Source organism: Grampus griseus (genome assembly GCF_964374135.1).
Source record: "Grampus griseus genome assembly, chromosome: 20".
Lineage (NCBI taxonomy): Eukaryota > Metazoa > Chordata > Mammalia > Artiodactyla > Delphinidae > Grampus > Grampus griseus.
In genome coordinates this window covers 53,661,319-53,684,677 of record NC_139014.1, presented here as the reverse complement: position 1 = coordinate 53,684,677, position 23,359 = coordinate 53,661,319, and the positions used below count along the sequence as shown (strand labels likewise).

General features: G+C 38.0%; 1 protein-coding gene across 2 annotated transcripts in view; it reads left to right on the top strand.

The window, feature by feature from the left end:
* The window catches only part of NLK (nemo like kinase), a 145,746-nt gene extending 123,686 nt beyond the window's left edge, over positions 1 to 22,060 (top strand). Inside the window, exons 6-12 of one of the 2 annotated variants that reach the window (XR_014298279.1) lie at positions 2,814 to 3,023; positions 6,168 to 6,269; positions 11,782 to 11,868; positions 16,997 to 17,195; positions 18,113 to 18,206; positions 20,246 to 20,372; positions 21,537 to 22,060. Coding sequence is in view for 1 of the 2 variants with exons in the window: in XM_082678343.1 (XP_082534469.1) it covers positions 2,814 to 3,023; positions 6,168 to 6,269; positions 11,782 to 11,868; positions 16,997 to 17,195; positions 18,113 to 18,206; positions 20,246 to 20,300 (747 nt within the window). In the remaining variant the exon portion in view is untranslated. Of the gene's footprint in view, positions 1 to 2,813; positions 3,024 to 6,167; positions 6,270 to 11,781; positions 11,869 to 16,996; positions 17,196 to 18,112; positions 18,207 to 20,245 lie in introns of both variants that reach the window. The other variant, XM_082678343.1, reaches the window with a different exon arrangement.
* Positions 22,061 to 23,359: the final 1,299 nt, after the last annotated feature.

Sequence of the window (23,359 nt, the reverse complement as noted above, 5' to 3'; positions counted from 1 at the left end):
TTAAAAAAAAATTAAGAATGTTATAGTCAGGGACTTCCCTGGTGGCGCAGTGGTTAAGAATCCGCCTGCCAATGCAGGGGACACGGGTTCAAGCCCTGGTCCAGGAAGATCCCACATGCCGTGGAGCAACTAAGCCCGTGCACCACAACTATTAAGCCTGTGCTCTAGAGCCCGCTAGCCACAACTACTGAGCCCGCGTGCTGCAACTACTGAAGCCCGTGCGCCTAGAGCCCGTGCTCCAAACAAGAGAAGCCACCGCAATGAGAAGCCTGCGCACTGCAATGAAGAGTAGCCCCCGCTCTCCACAACTAGAGAAAGCCCATGCACGACAATGAAGACCCAACACAGCCAAAAATAAATAAATAAATATTTTAAAAATAAATAAACCCTGGTTTTAAAAAAAAAAACCTTAAAGTCAGGAATTCTTTGTCCTATTCATACCAAGTCACTTTATGACAATTTAAGCCAGTTTCTTCTTATTTCAGTTTCTGGTTGGAGAACTTCACAAAGCATTTGTGTAGAATCTGTCATGCTTGACGCCATTAACTGCTTGCAGTCCATTTTCCAAATCGTTATGGTATTGTAACCTCTGGCTACATGAATGAGTAACTAAAAGAAAATGTCATTTATGAATAAACAACATACAGATGAGAACAAATTGAAATTTTGCTCTGTTCCTTTAACTTGTCTTAGCAGCCTACTTTTAAAAGCCAGAGTAGAGTGCCAGTCTACTGATGCTAATACTCTCTTCTCAAACGTAAAAATGCATAGAAAATAATTATGATAAAACATTTTTTAAAAATTAACGCTCTTTCAGATTGTGAATATATTTTGTTTACTATTAGGCACAAAACAGATAATTTTGCTGGAAATCGAATATCTTTTTGGTTATCTGACCATATAAGCTTCTTACTTTGAATTTAGCCTGTCTTCCAGATAAATTGCCAAAAATGATTCCAGATCTGTTTTATAAGAGAAAACATTTTCTGCTGGGTAGGTGGTTGGTTGTTTTTTTTTTTTCTTTTTAGTATAAATACAAGAAAATTAAAGTAGATTTAAGTCCTTTCCTCTGGTTTTATTTTGTTTTAAAAGATATCCTAAAATTTTTTGTCCAAGTAATAGAGCGTTTAAACATTATGTGTTATTTGAACACTGGCCTTTGGGAGGATTTGAAAAACAACATATGCCTTTCTTCCTTTTTGGTATAGTTTTTCCTGTGTGATCTGGAAATTTACTTTCATTTTTAAGTTTTAAAGATGTTGGCTTTATACTTCTTCATCCCCACATACAAACATGAATTCATTTGATGTGACCAGGCATAGTACATTCAAGATAAAAAGAGAGGATTGCCAAAAATTAGGGGTAAAATTTGTTTTCTTTAAAGCAGTGGTTTTCAAGTTTTTTTAAGCCTCCAGACCCTTTTTTCAAATGAAATATTATGCTGGGACCTCAACTTAGAAGACAGATAAAAAGTGTTATTTTTTTGGGCTTCCCTGGTGGCGCAGTGGTTGGGAGTCCGCCTGCTGATGCGGGGGACGTCGGTTCGTGCCCCGGTCCGGGAGGATCCCACAGGCCACGTGGCGGCTGGGCCCTTGAGCCATGGCCGCTGGGCCTGCGCGTCCGGAGCCTGTGCTCTGCAGCTGGGGAGGCCACGGCAGTGAGAGGCCCACGTACCGCAAAAAAAAAAAAAAGTGTTCTTTTTGTCCCTTATAATATTGACTCAGAGTTAATCAGTGAGAACACTGGAGCTTAGATGGTCATTACTCTTTTATCTCATCCTCAGTGCTCCCAGTTTTTGTTTTGGTTGCCCAGTATCAAGAAAATCTTAATTCCTGAAAATAAGCAGAAGTTGCTGGTGGTGGCACTGCTGCTATTTACTAACAGCTCACCTTGCAACCTCCAAATACTTTTCACTTAAACAGGAGCAAGAAAAGATTTATTCCTAGGTCTGCATGTAAATTAATCAGTCTTTCTCATTTACCATTATGTCTCCAAGTTCTAGCATACTGTCTAAAATATAACAGGCACTCAATTAATTAAATGTTAATGGTGTGAAGAAATGAAGGAACCTGTTAGCATTGTTATTCTACAGTGTGCTACATTTTGACATATTCACACATTTGAGTGTGTATTTTAAATAGATACATGTGAAATTTAGGTAAAATGTTTACGGAACTCTTGAAGTACCTCCTCAGAACTGGATTTAGCAGGACTCCGTTTGAAACCCATAGCTTTAAAGAAATTTTACTATATATATTCCATTGAGATAGTGAACATATGGGAATTTCCTCCAGTCTAGTGGTTAGGACTTGGCGCTTTCACTGCCGGGGCCCCAGGTTCCATCTCTGGTCGGGGGAGCCAAGATCCTGCAAGCCATGTGGTGCGGCCAAAAACAAACAAACAAAAGATAGTGAACATAGTTAGCTCAGGAGATCTTCAAGATTTTCCTTGTAATATCTTCCTCCATAAGCCAGCCTTGAAAATAAATTAGCTTGATTTGTTCATCAAACCTAGAAGTATGCATTCAGCTGCTTTTTGTTTGTTTAGTTAGTTCCAGTTGAAAACAGATGAAAAGTGAAAAGCATATCTTTACAATACATCATTTTATATAGAAATATGGAAGTTTGAGACTTTTCTTCCCTTTCATCCAAATAAGATCAAATTATGTTGACACAAATATACTCTGCCTATATCATTGAAAACTTTTCAAAGTTCAGAGGTCTATCAAGATTTTAGTTTTTTGTTATTTTGTTTTACTTTTAAACTTGTAAATATATTTGTTTGACAATATTTTGATAATCTTTTCTATTTAGATTTGTGATTTTGGATTGGCCAGAGTGGAAGAATTAGATGAATCCCGTCACATGACTCAGGAAGTTGTTACTCAGTATTACCGGGCTCCGGAAATCCTGATGGGCAGCCGTCATTACAGCAATGCTATTGACATCTGGTCTGTCGGATGTATCTTTGCAGAACTACTAGGACGAAGAATACTGTTTCAGGCACAGAGTCCCATTCAGCAGGTATGATTTCACTTTAGGCTTTAGGAGCTTTTCAATTCTGTTACAGATTTAAAGGAAAAACCATCTTGCACACATGTCTTGGGCTTATTCATTGTACTGTCTAAATTGCTTTTAGCAAATTCAAGTTCACTTAAAATTCAGAAAGTTATGAAGTTGAAGATTACAGAGATATTGATTTTGCAACTTATGAGCCTATTAGAGGGAATGTTGACTTTATTACACGCACTGATGCATGGCAGCAGACTCAGATGTAACAGTTTGCACAGGTGTAATCTTCAGTGGTTAGAGGGCCTCTGTTCTTTCTAACTGAATGGATCTGACATGAAAATGTATTGGGTGACTTAATGTACTTACACTTTGTGCTTAGAATATAAATTTTAAGTGTTGACTTCTTTAAATATGAACATTTAGAAACCTTTCTAACTTTTATTGAGCTAAAATATTTAAATGTGGCAGAGAACATCAGGAGCTGATTAAACTGTAGCTTCAGGAAACCGTTCCTGATATTATACTTTAACTGTCCGTCTTTATAGCTAATTCATTACTACCCATATTTTCTTTGGGGTAATTCCTAAGTATTTTTTATTCATAAATTTTAACAGTATTGTTTGCGTGAGAATAACGTAACAATGATGAGTCAGGCCGTAGAATCAAATTGGTGGGTTCAAATCCTAGCTCTGCCATTTGCTATCTGTCAAATCTTGGGCAAGTTAAGCTGTTCCTGAGGATTGTTGTGCAGATTAAATGAAGTAGTAAAGCTGAAAGTAAGGCCTGGGGTCTAGTAAGCACTTAGTAAACGTTAGCAGTTATGATGGTCGTGGTGGTGGTGTGCCAGGGTGTGAGGGATACAGCCATATAAGACAAAGCTTTGTGAAACTTTCACATGAGATAGAAAATAAGTATACCAATAAATATAATCCCAAGTAATGATAAATTCTATGAAGAAAAAAATTAAACCAGGTTAGGGATAGAGAATGATGATGGAGCAGAGCAGTGCTAAAGGACTCTTTGAAGGGATAACATTTGAGGAGTGACCCAAGTGAAATGAGGGAGCAAGATACCGGGAAGAAGTATTCCAGGAAAAGGGACAACCAGAAGGTGCCTGGACGGAGGTGAGGCCAGCAGCATACCTGGGACAAAAGGGACAACCAGCATAACAAAGCCCTTTGAGGCAGGAACAAGTGTGGCGTGTTGGAGGCATGGCTTGATTAAGGAAGAGTATGTAAGAGATGAGGTCAGAGAGAAAGAGACTGACCATGGAGACCTGATAAGGACTTTGGATTTTATTCTATCCAAAGTGTGATGGAAAGCTCTCTGTTTTTGAGCAAGGGTTTTGAGCAAGGGAGTGTTAAGATTTTGATTGATCACATTTTAAAAGATCACCCTAACTATTGTGTATCTTTGTAAATAATTCATGCACCTGACCAAAAATGAAATCATTTCCTTTATGCTCTATCTACCAAGAATTGTTAACTGATACATTAGAAACTATATATGCTCTGATCAACATTTAAATCTATTTCTCTGCTATACATTCAGTCTTTTTGTTTAAGTTTACATCTTTTAAAATTGATCCTGGTGATAAAAATTATCATAAATAATCTAATGTTGGATACTATTGATAATATTCACTTTACTATTCAATTTCTTTAGAAGGTAGAGCTTAACAGACTTACCTGTAAGATGATATGTCATATCTGGACATAAGCTGCCATACAGAAAAGCTTAAGTAAAAATTAAGATGTTCAAATACTATATATTGAACAAGGATCTTGGGTTGCTGCTGAAAAGAATGTACAAAGGAAAGTGTGAAGCAACTGAAACGGGATTCAAATATCTCATTTTCTAGAGAGATAGCATAGGTCTTGAGTTTGCCAGTCTCATGTAGCCACTGAAGTCTCCTTCACATCTATCAGTCATCAGTGTATTTTGGAGTGAGAAATCAAGATCTAAAATGAAAAAACAGTCTAACTTCTAAATGGAAGTAGATATTTTCTGTAGCATTTTCTCCTTTATCTTCGAGAAATAAATACCCTATGTACTGTAGTACCAGCAGACTTCATAAAAATGTTTCTCATCCGTAGGTCTGACACATTTTAGACAACTTTCTCAATATTTCCATTTGTTTTCATGAGCCAGTCATTTCCTTCGGCCTTTAGTGTGGTTGTTAGAGGTCCAAAAGTATCGCCAACACACTTTTCCCAAAGAGCTTTTATATAGAGATCTTTTATTCTGTGCAAAACAAGCTACTTGAGAATCTCTACTATCCTGGAGGGCAGTGATACTGATGGCTACCCCATAGCTTAGTTAAGTGCAGAAAATAGTGCTTTGTATTTGGCAACCCCAGAACCAGGAAAATAAGTATCCACTGGATAAGAATTTTCCATCCTGGAGGAATTAGAATGAAATGTTATTGCTAATTGGGTTATGAAATTAGAACAATCATAGCACTAAAGAAAATTGTTAAGGTAGTTTGCTACCTACAAAGACTTGTTTGTGAGAAGACCATTTTTATTGCTCTCCTTTATTGTGCACAGCTAATTAGGTGTGGCCTTATGCGGTGTCATAGTTTTCTAAATCACACGGTTTTTCGCCAGTATAAGAGATTTCTAGCATAACCAGAGGTAAAGGGTCTGCACTGGCCCAAACTTAGCTTTTATTTCAGGTGTGAATGTTCTGAGTATTTACTAAATCACAGCTGCCTGGTTTGGATTAGCTCCTCGATGAGCCTGAATCCGTTTGAAGCATCAGAATCCATTGATTAACTGTTTGAACAGAATAGTCATTAGCCGTCACTGAGAGTGCAGTTTGTTTCTACAAGGATCATAGAGGCTGCGGTATCAAGACATGGGGCAGGCCGATGCAGACCCTAAATTACTATAGCCTTAGAATGCCATGCTTCCCAAAACTATTTTCTCTATTTGTATCTTACAGATGCCTAATAAACATTTATCTGTTTGTTTGTTTGTTTGTTTTTAAAAAGGCCAGAAGGTGAAAGTAGAGGCTCCTACCAGTTAATCTGGAAGTTGCCTTAATATTTTTTTCCCCCAAATTTGGTCCTCATCTCTAACGCTGTGATTTAAGAGTACTGAAATGTTGTTTCCATGAGCTTACTGTCCATCTGTACTTCATGTTTCCTCGTAGTTGGATCTGATCACAGATCTCTTGGGCACACCATCACTGGAAGCAATGAGGACAGCTTGTGAAGGTGCTAAGGCACACATACTCAGGGGTCCTCATAAACAGGTAAGAGGAGAGAAGGGCTCTGTATTTGGTAACCATCTGTTTGGGCAGAGTTTTCTTCCAACAGAATAATGAAATGAGAATTTTTAAACAAAAGCATTACTTGTTGGTTTTATTAATTTTTTTATGTCATGGCCATAAGTAAGAAAATGTTAAAATATTTGTCAAACCCAATAGAATATAGTAATTCCCAATGCTATAGGAAAAAGTAAATATTTTTGTAGCACCTTTGCTAATAAATGACCCCTGGCTTTTGTCTCCTGGTTTTTGATGTGTCCGGGAAAAGTTACTGGGGGTGGAGCTTTGACCTCAGTACCATAACCTAGTGCATGTATACTCAAGATACACTTTCCACATACTGAGCCGAAATACCTGGTATCTCTCATTCCAGCCAGGAATGTGAAGCTGTTTCTATTGCCCTCTTGCCACTAACACAGAATCAGATGTGAATGTTGTTAGAAAAGAAGTATGAAGAGAGATTGCCAGATTTGCACTGATCAATATTACTTGCAACCAGCCAAGTCACTGCTGAGAAAGACAAGATGGTTATTATCTCCACCCTGTCGATTTAGCAGCATTTTTTAGAAGCACTTTCCTAATCTCCTTTGGACAAAACAGCTTAATGATGTGAAGAGTGAGTAAGGGGAATACTTTTCCTAGGAACAACAAACCGAAACAGAAGAGAGAAGGCTTGAACAGGAAGACTCGGCAACTGATTTTCCTGGGCTTTGCCTTGCTTTCTTTTAAACTGGGCATTTAGATGATCTGATTGATCATTAGAAGATCTGGTTGATCTAATTGATAGACCAAATGACAGACTGAGTTTGACAGTCCTCTCAATTACCTGCCAGACATTTGGTCAAGGCCTTACCTTTCCCTTGTGGTTCCCTCTCTGTGATTCTAGTGACTCCAGAGCTTCCATTTTGACAGGCAAAAAGGGCAATGGGTAAAGTGTGTTATCTTCTAAAGCCAGCCTGAACTAGTAAATGTAGATTTACTACTAGAGATGTAGGTGCTGGTATTTTAAATAGCCCCCTGCTGGTTACATCCTTCTGTTGCATTTAGTTTAGAAGTATAGAATCATTTGGGCCCTAACTCCCTTAGAAGAGCACAGTAAGTCTTAACCTAGAGGAAGGTTCTATATAAATAGAAAGAACTAACAAGATCTGTTATGTTCAGTTTACTGGCCAGTATCAGGAATATTAAACTAATTTATCAATACCTGGCGCATATACCTTCAAAGCAATTTTTTAAAATTTTGTATATATGCAAGTAATATGTGAGTACATGTAAAATAAAAATTTTACAGAGAGTTAGTCATCCATAGCTACCCCCACGCCATCCTAGTCTCTTCTGGATTAATTTTAGAATATCTTTCCAGACATATTTTTCTATGCATTTATTTACATAATTTGTACAAACAGAAATATGTACTATTATTTGTTGGGACTTTTTAAAAAATATACATATACAGGAGAACCTTATTGGCTATCTTCTTAAAGTCACAGATTACTGCCTCAAATTAATATACTTGTGTTGGTTTATTGATATACATATTTGCATGTGGCATCAGTCAGGACTCTTTCCACTGAGACAGTTAAAACTGACTTAAGCAAAAAAGGGAACTTACTGGCTCATATAACTGAAAAGTCTTGAGCTACCACTGACTTCAGGCTCTGCTGGATTCAGGTAGTCAAGTGATATTTCATGCCAGGAATCTGACTCTTCTGTTCTGTTTTCCTATGTGGTGGCTTCATTTTCAGACAGGCTTTCCCCCATGTGTTTGCAAAAATGGAACCAGTAGTCTAGCCCTGCGTTCTATTAGCATATCAATCCTCAGGAAAGAGCTTTCCCAAATAGGTCCATAAAAATATTTGGAAGGTCTCTGATTCCATTAGGAATGTATTTGGTTATGAGTAATAGAAAACCTTGCTTACAGTGGTTTAAAGAAATAGAAGTTTATTTTTTTCCTCATATCATGAAGTCTCAGAGGTAGGCAGTCTGGTGATGGCATAGCAGCTCAATTATGTCATAGAGGATTTAATTTTTTTCTTTCTCTCTGCTTTTGCCATCTTTAGAATATTGACTTCATAGTCTCTTGCCTATTGCCTCATGGTCACAAAATGACTGTAGCTTGTCCAGAAATCATCCATATTCAAAGGGAAAAAATGGAGGAAAGAGGGAGCGCTAGCACTATCTGTTCCTTTTATCAGGAAAGCAAAAGTTTTCCCAGAAGCCTGCCTAGCAAACCTTTGCTTATATGTCATTGTCCAGAACTATGTGATATGTGGCCTCCGAGATGGCAAGAGAAGCTAAAAAAAAAATGGGTCTTTTCTATCCCAGTTAATAAAGGTAGATAAGGATAAAAGGATTGGAGGTGTGTGTTAGCTTATCCATTCCATTGTATGTTCCTGACCTGTATTAACTGTGTGCCCATCCTGGAACCAGTCGTGGTGCTCAGGGGAATATACCATATGATTGGCCAGGCCTGGGTCAAGTGCCCATCCTTGGAGTTCAGAGATTGAAATCAAGCCCAGCCAAACCACTTGATCTGAGAGTGAAAAAGGGAGTGGTTCCCTTAAAGTCAGGAAACGAGGGGCAGACAAGAACACTATATGGCATTTTTAACTTACTGTCTCTTTTCCACAACTCAAAATCTTAGCTGCCATGGCCCAGGGACCTATTAAGGGCAGATACTTGTTGAGGCACCGCCGTTTTGGTAGGATTGAAAAGTCTCTTAAGAGCCCTTAGTCCCTTTGTTCATCTCTTACAAGGTTTAGATCTTCATCATTCCTCAGATTGTTCTCAGCTAATTGTGTCAGAAATAGGTAAAGTATTTTCACTGAGGTGAAAATGGTCCTGTCCCCTGACAGGGACCTTATCTTACAGTTAAGAGACTCAGAGTATGGTAGAGAGTTCATTCAATTCAAACTTCTTATGTTTCAATTGGGGGTTTCTTTTATATAATCCCAAGAATGCTTACTAGAGTGCACTGTGCATGGTGCAACTCAACGCTGCTGACTGAGGAGCTCAGCTTCTCTGCTGCCGGGTGAAGACTGTCAGCAATATCTAACAGGCCCTGTGCAGCCTGGCCGGTGCTGCCGGGGTGACCACACCCTGCAGTTGGCTCACGATGACTGTGGCATATACCATCTAGGGCCTCTTGCCCGGGCATAATGGCTGGTAAATTAGAGGGGAAGAAAATGGAATTAGAAATGCAGCATTTCTAGTATTGCATCTTTCCTGTGGAGCCAATGCTAAATTATTAACAGGTGTCATTCTAGAGAGGTACTGGCATGACTGAACTGACTGTTTTTCTCTGTCCCGCTTTTTAACTTGCATATATAATATAAACACAGGAAAGGAGAAAGCATATCAGATGACTGTTTAGGCTGAAATGAAACTTAGGCTTATTTTTAGTGTATTTGTTGGGGTATACTTCTGTAAAGAAAGATAATATTGGGGGGGTGGATTTTAAAAATTTCAGGTAGCCTTAAACATCCACTCTTGATTTTCACAAGCTCCCCATCCCATACCCAGTTGTCTTTGAGTCGTAAATTTTGCCTTCTAATTTGTCTTATATCCTCTATTCAGTGGCCTCTGGAACTGTTTGTTTATGTGTTTTCCTTGCCCACAGAGAGGTGTTATTCATCTTTGTTGTCCCAGCACCTAGCTCAGGGTCTGGCACTTGGTGGATGTTAGATGATCAGCAGTGGTGGTGGTAGGTAAGCAGGTCTGTACTTGTGCAGTCTAATGGATGAGAAAGCTAAGGTTCAAGGGACTTATCTGAGTCTAGTGATGGCAGAGTTAGAATTTGAAGCCGCGTCTTCTAGTACTCATTCTAGTGTTCCCTTCCCTATAACCTGCCTGCACCACAAAAATGGGATGAGGGGTAGATTCACTTTGAGAGTGGAAAGAAAAGAATTGCTTATGGAGAGACATTTTGGTCAGTAAAAACTGACTGGAATTTGGCTGCCATCCTGCACAAGCCAGTGAAAAGAAGCACAGCTATTCACAGTCAAACCAAGAATCGGAATCTTTTAAGAATATCAAATTACTTCATTTTACACAATAAAAAAGTTCTTATGGAAAATATATGTAAATTGTAAGTTAAAACCTCTCCCCACGCTCTCCACAATCCCCCCCTCCTTTATCTTGACTAATACAAATAATTTCAGAGCTGTCATAGATTTACATATTTTTAGCAGGAAAACATGTAAATGCATCAAGGAGTAGTAAATTGGTCTACAAATATATATATATGGATTTTAGGGGTTTTTGTTTTTGGTCGCACCCCACAGCACGTGGGATCTTAATTCCCCAACCAGGGATCGAACCTGTGCCCCCTGCAGTGGAAGTGTGGAATCCTAACCACTGGACTGCCAGGAAATTCCCATCTACAAATATTTAAATGCCAACTATATATGGGTTCTGTGCACATAATGCTTTTTACCTATAGTAATCCTATCAAGTGTCATGCAATTTTAGAACTAAAGTAAACTTCAGTGATCATTTAGTCCAACCTCCTCATTTTATACTTAAGGATACTGAGATTCAGGATGTTGATTTATCTAATTAGTTAGTAAACTAGAACCCCCATCTCATCTCCTGTTACTCTTGATCCTGAAGAAAACATCTGTATGGTGAATAATTACCTCCTGATGATTCTGAGGTGTCTTGTTGTTCTTGTAGAATTTTCCTCTACGGCTTAACTGAGGGAAGGAGGCAGATATGTAAAATACTTGATGTTAGTGGTTATCATAGTAGGATTCTAGGCCCGTGATTGAGATATAAGGAGACCTTTTAGTGTTACTTGCGTGAGAGACAGTGCAGTGATGCCATTCACCTGCTCCATCCCCTGACCCTCCAAGCAGCGAAATAAAAGCTTTATAAGCTCTGTGGCTTCTCAGGTCATTAGAGTCATCTCCCTGCCTCAGTGCAAGAGGGTTAGATATAGGCATGTGGATATGCCTGCCACTTAAAAAAGACAGTTATTGAGTGAGTAATCAGTGCTAAAGTGGTGTCATCCTTTCTTAGAAGATTCTGTAAATTCCTGAGTGTCCTAAGGCTCCTTTAGTGTTTTAGCAAGGTAATGTTGCCGTAAGACATAGTTCACATGCCTGCTTTGCGCAGTTTACTTGCATGTAGCCAAGGTTTTAAATCTTCTTTTCTCCCATCCTTGGGCGTGTTTGGTCTTCCCTTCTTGCCAAAGCGTGTATGATATAAGGCTAACAGGAGCTCCGTATTTTCAGGATTAGCTTTCATTTTTCATAGGCTCTTCTGTGCTCTGACCTACAATGGGTAATCATTGCAATATAAAATATGCCACTGAAAGTCAGTGACAGTTGTTGCTTTTGAAGACTGGTTAATGAGGGGAATACTCATTTCCTTTGAGTCGAGACTCATGTGCACTCACCTTTTGAGCTGGGTACTTACCTTGTCATAAATTGGCTGTATTCCATATCTACTTACACAAACACTCACTTGCATATTTGAATTCTTTATTTTTTCACAGCCATCTCTTCCTGTACTTTATACCCTGTCTAGCCAGGCTACACATGAAGCTGTTCATCTCCTTTGCAGGATGTTGGTCTTTGATCCAGTAAGTAGTGTTTGTTTTTATATTTTTTTTAATGAATTAAAAATATGTGTTCTAAGAAAAACATCCTGGCTTTGAATAGATGGGCAATGTAAATAATGACTTTTTTTTTTTTAATAATGACTTTTTAAAAGATAAACTTCAGCCCCCAGTTCCATGTGTATCATGCTCACCCATCACACAGAAGTTTGAGTATTAACACATAAGAGTCTAGGTGAAGAGAGATAAGGAACGGTACCATCCTTATTTATCTCGATATTTGTAAAAGGAGTTTGACACCAATTCGAATTAGGAAAAAAAATTTTTTTAACATTATTTGAAAAAAATCTGCCCATTGTATTGCGTAAGGAAATATTTACTCTGGGTTGTTGAAATGGTGGCTTTTCCAAATGCCATTTCTAGACTTGACTCTTCTGGGGCAAAGTTCAGCTCTTCGTTTATTCATTTGTCCAAAGAATATTCATTATTCGCATCTGTGCCAATAACTGTTGTCAAAGAAGACTAAAAAACGGAAGCATTTAGGAAAGAAAATTTTACTTGCCGAGAGTACATGGAAGTCACCAAATACAAAATACAACAGATATTTAAAGGGGAAAAATACCCACAAAATTACCAGTTAAGTTTACATTGGTTTGTTCATGATGAGAAAACAGCAACTTTCTCACATGATTATTAAATCCACAGAAGTCAGAACTATCTTCAGATGTCAGCATAACAAAGATGAGGGATAAAAATGTTTTGTTAGGAAGTCCAGGTTTGTGGGAAACAGGGTTCTGTTATTTGGGGGACCAGAACCGATCAGAGTGATCAAGTTATTTTTATTACATCTCAGGGTGCAAAGTGGATTTTTTGTTTGGTTGGTGTTTTTGTTTTCCTTTTGTTTGTTTACTTTGGCATGTGAGTGAGGTACTTAGTGATATGGGAAGCAAGACAAAGTGGCAGTTCTTGTTCCCACAGTCTCTCCTTGTGGTCAAGTTCCTGCCATTAAAGACAGTTTCAGCCACATAATTTGCTGGATGAGCTAGTGGTTTAGTGTCATTAGTTTGATATTTTATTTCACAAGTTTATCTGCGTAGCTAACAGGAGATGTTGATTAATACATAGAGACCTTTTGTATGGTTAACAAAACTAGAGGCACATGAACTTCAGGTTTCAGAGGTAATTTCTGTCTGCCCATTAAGGATTTTCTAAAGTCCCTGAGGTTAAATTTACTTTTCTGTGTCAGAAGTATGTTATTTTCTTTATTAGTTCCACTTAGATTAAGAACGAGGAACTGTGTAATTCACCTGCACCAGGTTTTTCCCGCAGTACTTACAGCTGTTGGGTATCCTCTTTCTCTGAGATCCCATGTTTATTTATGATCCTGACCTGCCAGGAGCTCATGGCTGCAACTCTAAGGCTGGAATTTCCTGAACTGTACAGCGGATACCACGCATATTTCCTGGGAGGCCTTTTAGACATCAGTTCTACATGTGAAATGTAGTCCTTATTCCTTAATAGTGGGATTGTCACACCTAATTAAATGAAACTTTTGGTGTGGTCATAGTTACAGATTAGATTTATCTATAAGAAGGAGATATGATTTATCTGGAATTTTTTTCTGACATATGCTTACTGAATTTAGTTTATGATTGATATTAAGGATTCTTTTTCTAGTTCTGAGGGTTCATTTAGAAATAGATACCTTTTTTTTTTTTTTTTTTTTTTTGGTGGTACGCGGGCCTCTCACTGTTGTGGCCCCTCCCGTTGCGGAGCGCAGGCTCAGCGGCCATGGCTCACAGGCCCAGCCGCTCAGCGGCATGTGGGATCTTCCCGGACCGGGGCACGAACCCGTGTCCCCTGCATCGGCAGGCGGACTCTCAACCACTGCGCCACCAGCGAAGCCCTAGATACCATTTTTAAAGAATGTTTCATTCTGGTTTTAACCTGTTAAATTTGAGGGTTAGTGATACATTAAGAAGAAAGAAATGAGGGTTTTATTACCTCAAAATAGTGATGACATTAAACAAATCTCCAGAGACCGTAATTTATGTAAAGGCAGTAAACAGTTACAAGCAATATTTTTAAAGCACAACAATAATTATTAGGAATTTAGACAATTATTTACTTTTTTCTCGACAAACAAAAAAACACTGTTATTTTGCATACACATCTTCCTGTCATCACCCATTCTTTTACGTTCTTTAAAACAATACATATGTACTTTAACCCAAAGGTATTTGCACATCTTTTTTAACTGTTTATTGATGGCTACTCAATACTGTATTAATGAAGAGCCTAGGTATATTAAAATTATGTTGTCCGTATATCCAAAGACCATTTATTAACTCAAATTAATGTTAGTAAGGTCTTATTGTTAATTAAGAATTAGGAGATTGAAATTTTAGTTGACTCATTAAGTCTTTATGATTCGTAGCATACAAAAAACTAATTTCTTTTTAGAAACACATTACCTATTATGATTCATCTCATTTAGTTTAACACATAATTTGTAATTCCATAATCTTAGAGTAATATTAGTTTATCTGACCAGCAAAACCAGTAGGAAAAAAAATCAAATTCAGAATGATTAGGCTTTTTATGAGAAAACAAACCTAAAACTTATATAAATGAGAATATTGTATTAGCGTTATTTGTACAGGTGTTTTTAAATTTTTATAACTATTAACTCAGACTGATTTGTCCAAAGAGTCATCTTGTATACAATTATCTTATACAATTATATACCGGATATTAAAACTTCTAAGTTGTTTAAGAGAAATATTTTGCCTACTTTGTAATCTAGTAATCAAGTAATAGTATTATTTTAACTCCCAATTAAAGCTTTTTTTAATCTTTGAGTTATAACTTGAGCAAGCAAAAATTTCTAAAGAGCCAAAATATTTTATTCATAAGGAAGAAGAATGTTTTTACATCTTTCCATTGCTTTTTATATGTCTTTAATGTGTTGATACTGTTTCTAAAAGCCAGTTGCAATAGGAGTTTGCTCCATTTGATTTTAAGAGATCTCATAATATGATGTATTAACTCGCCTCAGAAGTATACGAAGTACATCCATTTATATTTGTAAAATGGAAAATTTTATCACTTATTCAGAACTAGAAGAGCCAATTTTGATAAAGTAACAAAATCTAGGATATAAACAAGTGAAGTGTCCATATCTATTACAAATGTTGATTACTTAAACAAGATGTAATTAAGACATAGAGGACATAATTATGCACCATCAATTCCTTCAAAAGAACATCACTATTAAATCTGAGAAATTTTGTGATTTTTTTTTCCTCAATTTAACAGGACAGTTTTTCTTTTCAGTGTTCATACCCCTTAAAAAACGAGTCTCCTTTCTTTAGCCATGTTTCAGAAGTCCCAAAGAGACCTTAATTTGTTTAGAGAAATGAAAGTTGATCATTGCATGCTAGGGATTTGATTTACTTTTTGTTCAAAGGCTTCTCTTAGGTAAGACACTTTAGAGGACCCCATATTGGTGCACAAGGAACATTCAAACACAGAGCGTGCCATCCATAGTTAGGAAAACACCAAAATCTCTTCAGCTTTGCATCTGAAATTTCAGGAAATACCAGCGTTCCCAGACGAACAAAAAAGACTAACAGTGAAGCCAGATTCCATCTGCTGGTGGCAGCTGACAGGGGCCCAATTTCTGACATCTGCCACCTGACAGAAGTGACTTAATGGTCATATGATAAAATTAAAACCCAGATTCAATCACTGCTGCCACCAGTTTGGACACGATCAGCCATGTTCAGTCAGAAACAGAAATAGACTTGGCCAATAACCAGATTTAGTGGGCAAAAGCCAAAGAGCTCAGTCCCACACGTGAGACTGGCCAGAGATGCTGAGGACTGAGAGGGGCCCAGACCCAGGCAGGGTGTTAGACCTTGATCCCAGTGGAACCTCTGGGAATAGTTGGACTCATTTAGGAAGAAAAGGAAAAGTTTAGTTGCTAAGTGTGCTAGTGAGTCAGACTTCAGAAGGGCTGCATCACCAAATACAAAACATGACAAGTAGCAAAAGGAACAAAACCAGGATTGTGAAGCTTACATTCATCTCTTCATGGTGGATAAACAGCAGCTTTCTCTTGTTATTATCATATCCCAAAAGGTCATGACATGCCTTTTAACATTAGCATAGCAAAAAATCAGAGATAAGGTGTTTTTAGGGAATCCAGGTTTATGGGAAATATTTAACATTTTATTACTTGGGGGACCAGAACCAGTTGCAGTGATCCAGTTATTTTTGGTTTGAGTGCAGATGGTTTTCTTTTTTTTAGTTGTGTTATGTGAAGTGCTGGATCATATTATAAGCAGGGCAAAGTGTCAGTTTGTGTTCTACTCTCTACTATTGAGTCATCCTTAAATCAAAATCCACCTTCTCTCAGTAGTACTTACATACCCACTGAGCTAAAAGGAGGGACAGCTTTTTTCTTTTTTTCATGGAGAAATGAGTTTAAAAGTTTATGGTTTATGTAACCTGAAACTAGTATATTAAGTGTTCTGATCTGAAGCGCCAGAAAACCCCAGGCTGCTGACACTCACCCTGGGCTGGATATCAGAACATGGCATACAGGCCATTCATGAGCTGCTGCCTACTCCAGCAGCTTTCAGAGAAGCTTTTGCCCAAGTTGATTTGGTATCCAAGAGGATAAAAGTTTCAAGGAGCTTTGTAAAATTGCCACCATGATCACATCTCTTCTAAATGCTGAGACATACTTAGAAAATATAACTGTTATTTTAAATGTAAATATATCCCTTCCAAAGCATTACATATTTGAATGTCATGATATTTGTCATTTTTGACCCTGCATATATCTGTTTCAAGGTAAGAACTTTCAGGATCTTAGCAGCGTCATTTCTAAGTGCTTTCCGGTAGCGTATGGTGGTTTATCACAGTAGTTTGTCTTAAGTCATATACTCCCTCTACTGCTATGTTACCCACCTCCAAATTCAATTACTGTCTCACCCTCACCGTCCGCAATTATCCCTTTACACAGGATGTTCCATAAGTTAAGTATAAGCCGTGTAAAGCAGTCACTGTGGCTCGTGAAAGATCCTGTGTGGACAGTCATGTTTATCTGCAGTGTTGATGTGCTGGTCTCTAAATTTGATTTCAGTCCAAAAGAATATCCGCTAAGGATGCCTTAGCCCACCCCTACCTAGATGAAGGGCGACTACGATATCACACGTGTATGTGTAAATGTTGCTTTTCCACCTCTACTGGAAGAGTTTATACCAGTGACTTTGAGCCCATCACCAATCCCAAGTTTGATGACACTTTTGAGAAGAACCTCAGTTCTGTCCGACAGGTTAAAGGTGAGTTTGCTTTTTTGGCCCTCCGCCAGGTGGGGTGACTGGTAACATTTTCTGCTATGTGGCTGTGTGGAAAGCTGAGCTCTGGATGGAGATCAAAGCTCCTTTATATGTTTGTTTTACAAACTTGCATACAGCTGTTTGTCCGGAGCACATATGCCAAGAAAGCTGTGTGTGTTATAAAAACACTGATTTTATATCCAGGGGAAGGTCCGGCAGAGGAATGAACATTTTGTTCTTGTTTTCAAAGCTGACTGACTTAGTGTGACTCAGTATATTTAATATGTATTCACTCAGTGTGATTTCATGGAATGATACATATTGGACTTTTTTATATAACATGCAAAGTTTTTAAAAGGATAAACATCCACTGAGGGAATCATTCCTTGGATGATGACAAGAAGGGGATTTCTGATAGTCTGCTCATAAAATTTCCTGACACGATCTACTGGGGGGGCGGGTAAAGACATCCAGAATTCTGAGTGGTTCTAAGTGTTGCTCCAGGACATTTTAGAAGAGAGTCGTCCCCAAAGTGACCAGCCTGAAACTATGTACCTAAATACCAACTGAGGTTTTTTAAGTGATTTTCAAAAAGGCAATAATTACCAGCAATTTAGAAGAGTTCATTTATAATGCCAACCCAGTGGAGTCACTCTCAAATTTATAGACCATTTTACACCTTCCACTCATGGGGTTTCCAACCCCCGTAATGGCACTTTGGGGGGTTTTGCCTACGTTTAGCAGCACCTGTCATTTTGGTTTCAGAAAAGTTCCACTGGATTCTGCCTGATAGATGACATGTGTGTTTAACTAAACCACTAGGAAATGCCGTTCAGATGCTGACTAGAGTTAACCTGAGAATCCACTGCTCCCAGGCCTGCAAATTGGCGTGGGTTGTATGATATTTGTTTTCTCCACAGAAATTATTCATCAGTTCATTTTGGAACAGCAGAAAGGAAACAGAGTGCCTCTCTGCATCAACCCTCAGTCTGCTGCTTTTAAGAGCTTTATTAGGTAACTATATGGATGTAATTCTGACTTTCTTGTTAGAATTAAAAGGATGCCATTGTGAGTTTCTCATTCAGCATATTTCTGGTTTTATTTAGATTAGATAACAGATAAAAGGTCCAACAGAAAGTTTCTGTTGTGAGTTCTGGCTTAGTCAAAAGCATGTTAAAAATGTAAGCATTTGTTCTTACACTAGCTCCAGTTCACTGTGGCTGCCTTGGCAGTTCCCCAGATGCCCATTACTCTGCCTGGTCAAGTACGTGGGGATCTTCCTTTGCCAGCAGCGCGGCAGCCACTGTCCTGGCGTTGCACATGGTCCTCTCAGTTCCCACTGCCATCCCCACCACCTTAATAATAACCGCAAGCAAGAAAATTCTGTTTTATAGGTGGACTGCTGGTGTATCCTGTTTAAAGAGAAACCAACAGTCTTACTGGTTATAGAGCTATAAGCCTCCTTCAGAACCTAGAAAGCGTCATTCTCTTGATCTCTCTTTGTCCTTACCTTCTCCATCTCTTTTTCCCTAACTCCTTGTATCAATCAAGGTCCAGTCAGGAGAAAGAAACCACACCCAGTAATATGAACAGGGAAAATTTAATAACAAGCATTAACTAGGAAAAGATGGTTAACTACTAAAAGGCATGCAAGAGGATTCTGAAGAGTCTGAAGTAGCAAATGCGGAAAGCAAGTACTCCCTCTGGACTGAGGGAGAGTGAACAAGGGAGAAGTTGAGGACTTAGAGGAAGCCCCTCTACCCAAGGCTAATAAGATTTGGACCTCTTTGGAGAGGAGCCACAGGAACACAGCATGATGGTGAAGAAACTTTACAAAAGGGGTGAGCAGAGCTGATCCATCAAAGAGCCTGCTAGGTGGAGAGAAACTTGCCAGAAAGTTTGGGTAGACCAAAGCTGGGCCTTCCAAGGGAAAAAAAAAAAGAGGCCTTGCAATGCCCTTTCAGCGCCCTCTGTTGACAAAGATTATCATTGGGCCTGTGGCGAAGGAAAAAGGTGAACAGGGTCTGGCTCAGGTATCGCAGAGCAGCACGAAGGGAGGCTTTGATCTGAGAGGCCACACGCTTCCTGCCTTCCTGCCTTTCCTTTTTCCCTCTCCTCCTTGCTTGTCTTTCCCTTCCCTTCACTTTCCTTTTAATTGGCCTTGATATAGTGTTGAAGCTGATTGAATTTATTGAACCAAGGTCAAGAATTTTTGTTTGTAATTTTTAAAATCAGGGGACTTTCATTCCTTCCGTGTATTTTTCTGTAGAAAGAAGGAATTAAGTTGCCTTTTTACTTCCCTGTGGTTTAAAATTACTTTGTTTTAATATTTTTCCCTAAGAGTCAATTAGGTGTTTTAATACCTTTCAGGTGCAAGTTATTCATTATCCTGGGCCCCCAGGAAGCAGAGTGACACACATCCCCCTCAAGTCTATAATCTTGGCAACATTAGACAGACATGTGAAATAACTGATAAAACAGATCTGTGGATAACAAGTGCTAAATGATTATCAATTAAAACTTGATAAAAGAATGCTTATGAGGCTCATTCAAAATAGGTCCCCACTTAAAATCACCTTATTTTGAGAAGCTACTTTTAAATGGATAATTCTGTATCCTTTAAGGTTATCTTCCCGACTGATTTATAAGCATTATTATTTATAATAGCTACCATTTATATTATGAAGTAGGCACTGTGAAAAACATACATTATCTCATTTATTCATCACAATATCCTATGAGGTGGATAGCATCCCTTTCCAGGAGAGGAAAGATGAAGGAATTTGCTCGGTGTCATACAACTAGTAAATGATGTGTTGCTTTCAAGCCCACTCATTAGCTACTGTACCATATCACCTCACTACAGATACAGATCCTTACATGAACAATTTGGAACAAATGCACCTTTAGAGAAGTGAAAAGAAACAAATAAAAATCCAGGAATGGACTTTACAATTTTTTTTTAAAGGAAGGGGGAAAACAGGCAGTAATGAATTGCCCTGTTGCCTTTTGTGGTGCTACAACCGGTTCACCGTGTCTCTCTTCTCTTCCAGTTCCACTGTTGCTCAGCCGTCTGAGATGCCCCCATCTCCTCTGGTGTGGGAGTGACGGTGGAAGATAATGTACTACTGAAGATGTAATGTAGCTTTCCACTGGAGTCTGGGATTTGCAATTCTGGAGGTTAATCATGCTTGTACTGTAATTTTACTAATGAAGTTTTAAATTAACAACCACTACTTGTATGATATGAATAATATTTAGAAATGTTACTAGACTTTTAATCTTGTAAAGTGGTTGTGCTTTTAGAAGAAAAATATTTTACCCAGAGTTGCACATGTTTTATGAATTTAGTGCAGCTGTTATGGCTCACCTCAGAACAAAAGAGAATTGAACCAAATTTGGGAGTTTGGGGTTTTGTGTTTTTTGTTTTGTTTTTCTTTTTTAAAATGAAGTGAGATTGTACACACACACACACACACACACACACACACACACACACACACACACACACACACACACACACACACACACACACACACGACAGTCATACATTTTGATATTTGAGCCATTCCTGAAAATTTGGGGTTCTCTAAAACGAAAGAATCTGGAAACCTTGCCTGCGACCAATCATGGAGCCACGTGAGCTGATCGTGGCTGCACCTCGGGAGGGGGGAGGGGGGAGGGGCATGCCACCTAATGATCAAGCCCTATAATTAGCTTCTCATTAGAGCCGTGACGGTGATGTGTGCTGTCTAAAATCCAATGTTGTTGGTAGAGAGAATGAATTTGTGACTAGGAGAGACTAAACTTTTGTTTTCCTTACCCAGTATAAATATATATATATATATTTAATCTATTTTTATTAGAAGTTTTTCTGCTCTTTCTTACATAAAAGAACCCCCAGCATGCATCTTTCATGTGTGTAAATAATTCATTTCTGGGCTAATTTCAAAAGAATCCCAACATTGCTGTATAGAGAGAGAACTAGCTTGCACATTTTAGGTCTGTGAAATTTTGTGAGACTTTTCCTGCACTGGACAGTAAAAAAAAAATAAATAAAAGACAAAAACAAATTAAAAAAAAATTTAAGCCACAAAAAAAAAGGCACATAGGGAATTATGTCAAATGTGTTTGTGTCCTTAGGCAAAGCTGTGGGAGTCTTGAAATGTCACAGTAGTAAATAACTTATTACTTTTTGACAAATTCTTTTTTCTGTTGGAACACTGAATTCTTCTGTGCATATGTATATATGAATACAAATTGAAGGCCTCTACCTCCTGGAGTTATACAACTTGGCTTGTTTACCTCCACATGCTGATGATGACTATTTTTTTTTTTTTTAAGTTCAATGTGGAGACTTGAAACTTGAATGTCCCTTCCAACTTTTATATTAAAAATAAAAAGACAAGAAAATTGAAGATCGTTTTTCACCTGTACAAGGAATACTAATGGATCGTCTTAAAATTGGTCTAGGAAAAACCTTGGTGTGTGTTATGGACAATTAACTGTTAAAGTTATTGTAAGTTATCTGTATTTAGCAGAGTATTTTCATCTTGAGTGATCTGAGCTGAATTTGAAGACTATTAATAAGTTATGTTTGGAAGTTTTAACTTCAATGAAGTAATTATTTGCTGTGAAAGAAACAAACATTGAATTACTAAACAAAGATGGTGCAATATCTTTGTTTTTTTTTTATGAGGCTCCTGAGAATCAACCCAACTGAAGCATTTCAATTCACTTGAATGAGAAACGTGTTTAGTATCAAAAGAGCCCAAGAAGACACTGGTGTGAAAGGTACAATCTCAGAGGTTGGTCAATTACCGTGGCACACTTACTGGTCACTTTGTACAATGTAGATTTGAAGTACAGTGGTGAAAACATTAAATGTGACATTTGAAAAAGAGGTGTCATCTGTTTTATTTCAACTCCTTTCCTTTATTTTCTCTTCAGTACAGCTTGTATCCTGAATTTGCAAAGTTTTGAGACATTACCTGTTTATATTTCCATTTCAATCTTTGAGGTAATTAGTTGTGGGTTTTTTTTAATCTTCTCAGACTTTAGATTGCCAAAAACATATTGGAAACTTAGTTAACTGATGTCAAAGATATTGTGGTTTAAATATATGCAATTTGATTTAGTCTTTCCAGACTTTATAGAGTCTAATCCAGTGGTTTTCAAACTTTTTTTAAGCAAAGAATCCTATTTTCATGTGAAATCAATATAATGGAGTCCATTATATTAAACAAAAGTGAGCTGCTCTGGATGCAGCAGACTGCTAAGGGGGCTTGACCCCTCCCTCCTCTTCCTTTCTGCCTCCTGCCCCTGGCATCCCAAAGGTACCTCCAGCTGAAGAAGCCCCAGCTGGGTGGTGTGACTAAGACCTGATACCAAACTGCCTAACTTCAGAATACTTTCCCTGAGACTAGATAAAACAGCATTACTCTTGGGGTTGTAGGTGGTGTGTGTACTTCTCCCTATCTTTTCCTGATTTAGCAAAATGAATGGATTTTTTTTTTTTTCTGACATGGGAGGAGTTGACTGTTATAACGCATATAAATCAATACGAATACAAGTATTAGTTTATTTTATCCAACAAACTTTTGAAAACCTACTAAGTGCAATAATCACTTATATGGAAGCCTTGTTAATATCAATAATGCTTAAGTAAGAAAACGTTTTCATCACGAGAGCATTAAGAAATAACTGCACGTGTAACACTTTGAAACTAAACTTCTTCACAGATAAGTATTAGAGAAAACTTGCTGACCTGTTCCCACTAGAACCTGCTCACCTAACCAGGGGATTATTTCTTAATTTAAAATTATTGATAATCGCAAAAATGTGGAGTTTTCTACAGCCAGTAATCAGTGTGAACAGGTAAGTCAGGGCTGTAAGCAGCTACAGTTTGTTTGCCATTTAAGTGTAAGAATCCAGAAGATGGAGATAATCTCTTGAGGTGGCTCATAAGATTTGGAGTTTTTATTTCATTTTTTCTCTATGGTTAAGTCATTTTAAATATTACTCTTATATTAAAATTAAAATACATTAAAGAAGACAATGCATCACTTGCATGGATTTTTAAATTAAGACAGCTTTGGGGGGTGCTGTTTTCTACTGTGTTCTAGTAACGTCTAGGCAGCATGGTAGTAAATAGACACGTTTAGAGT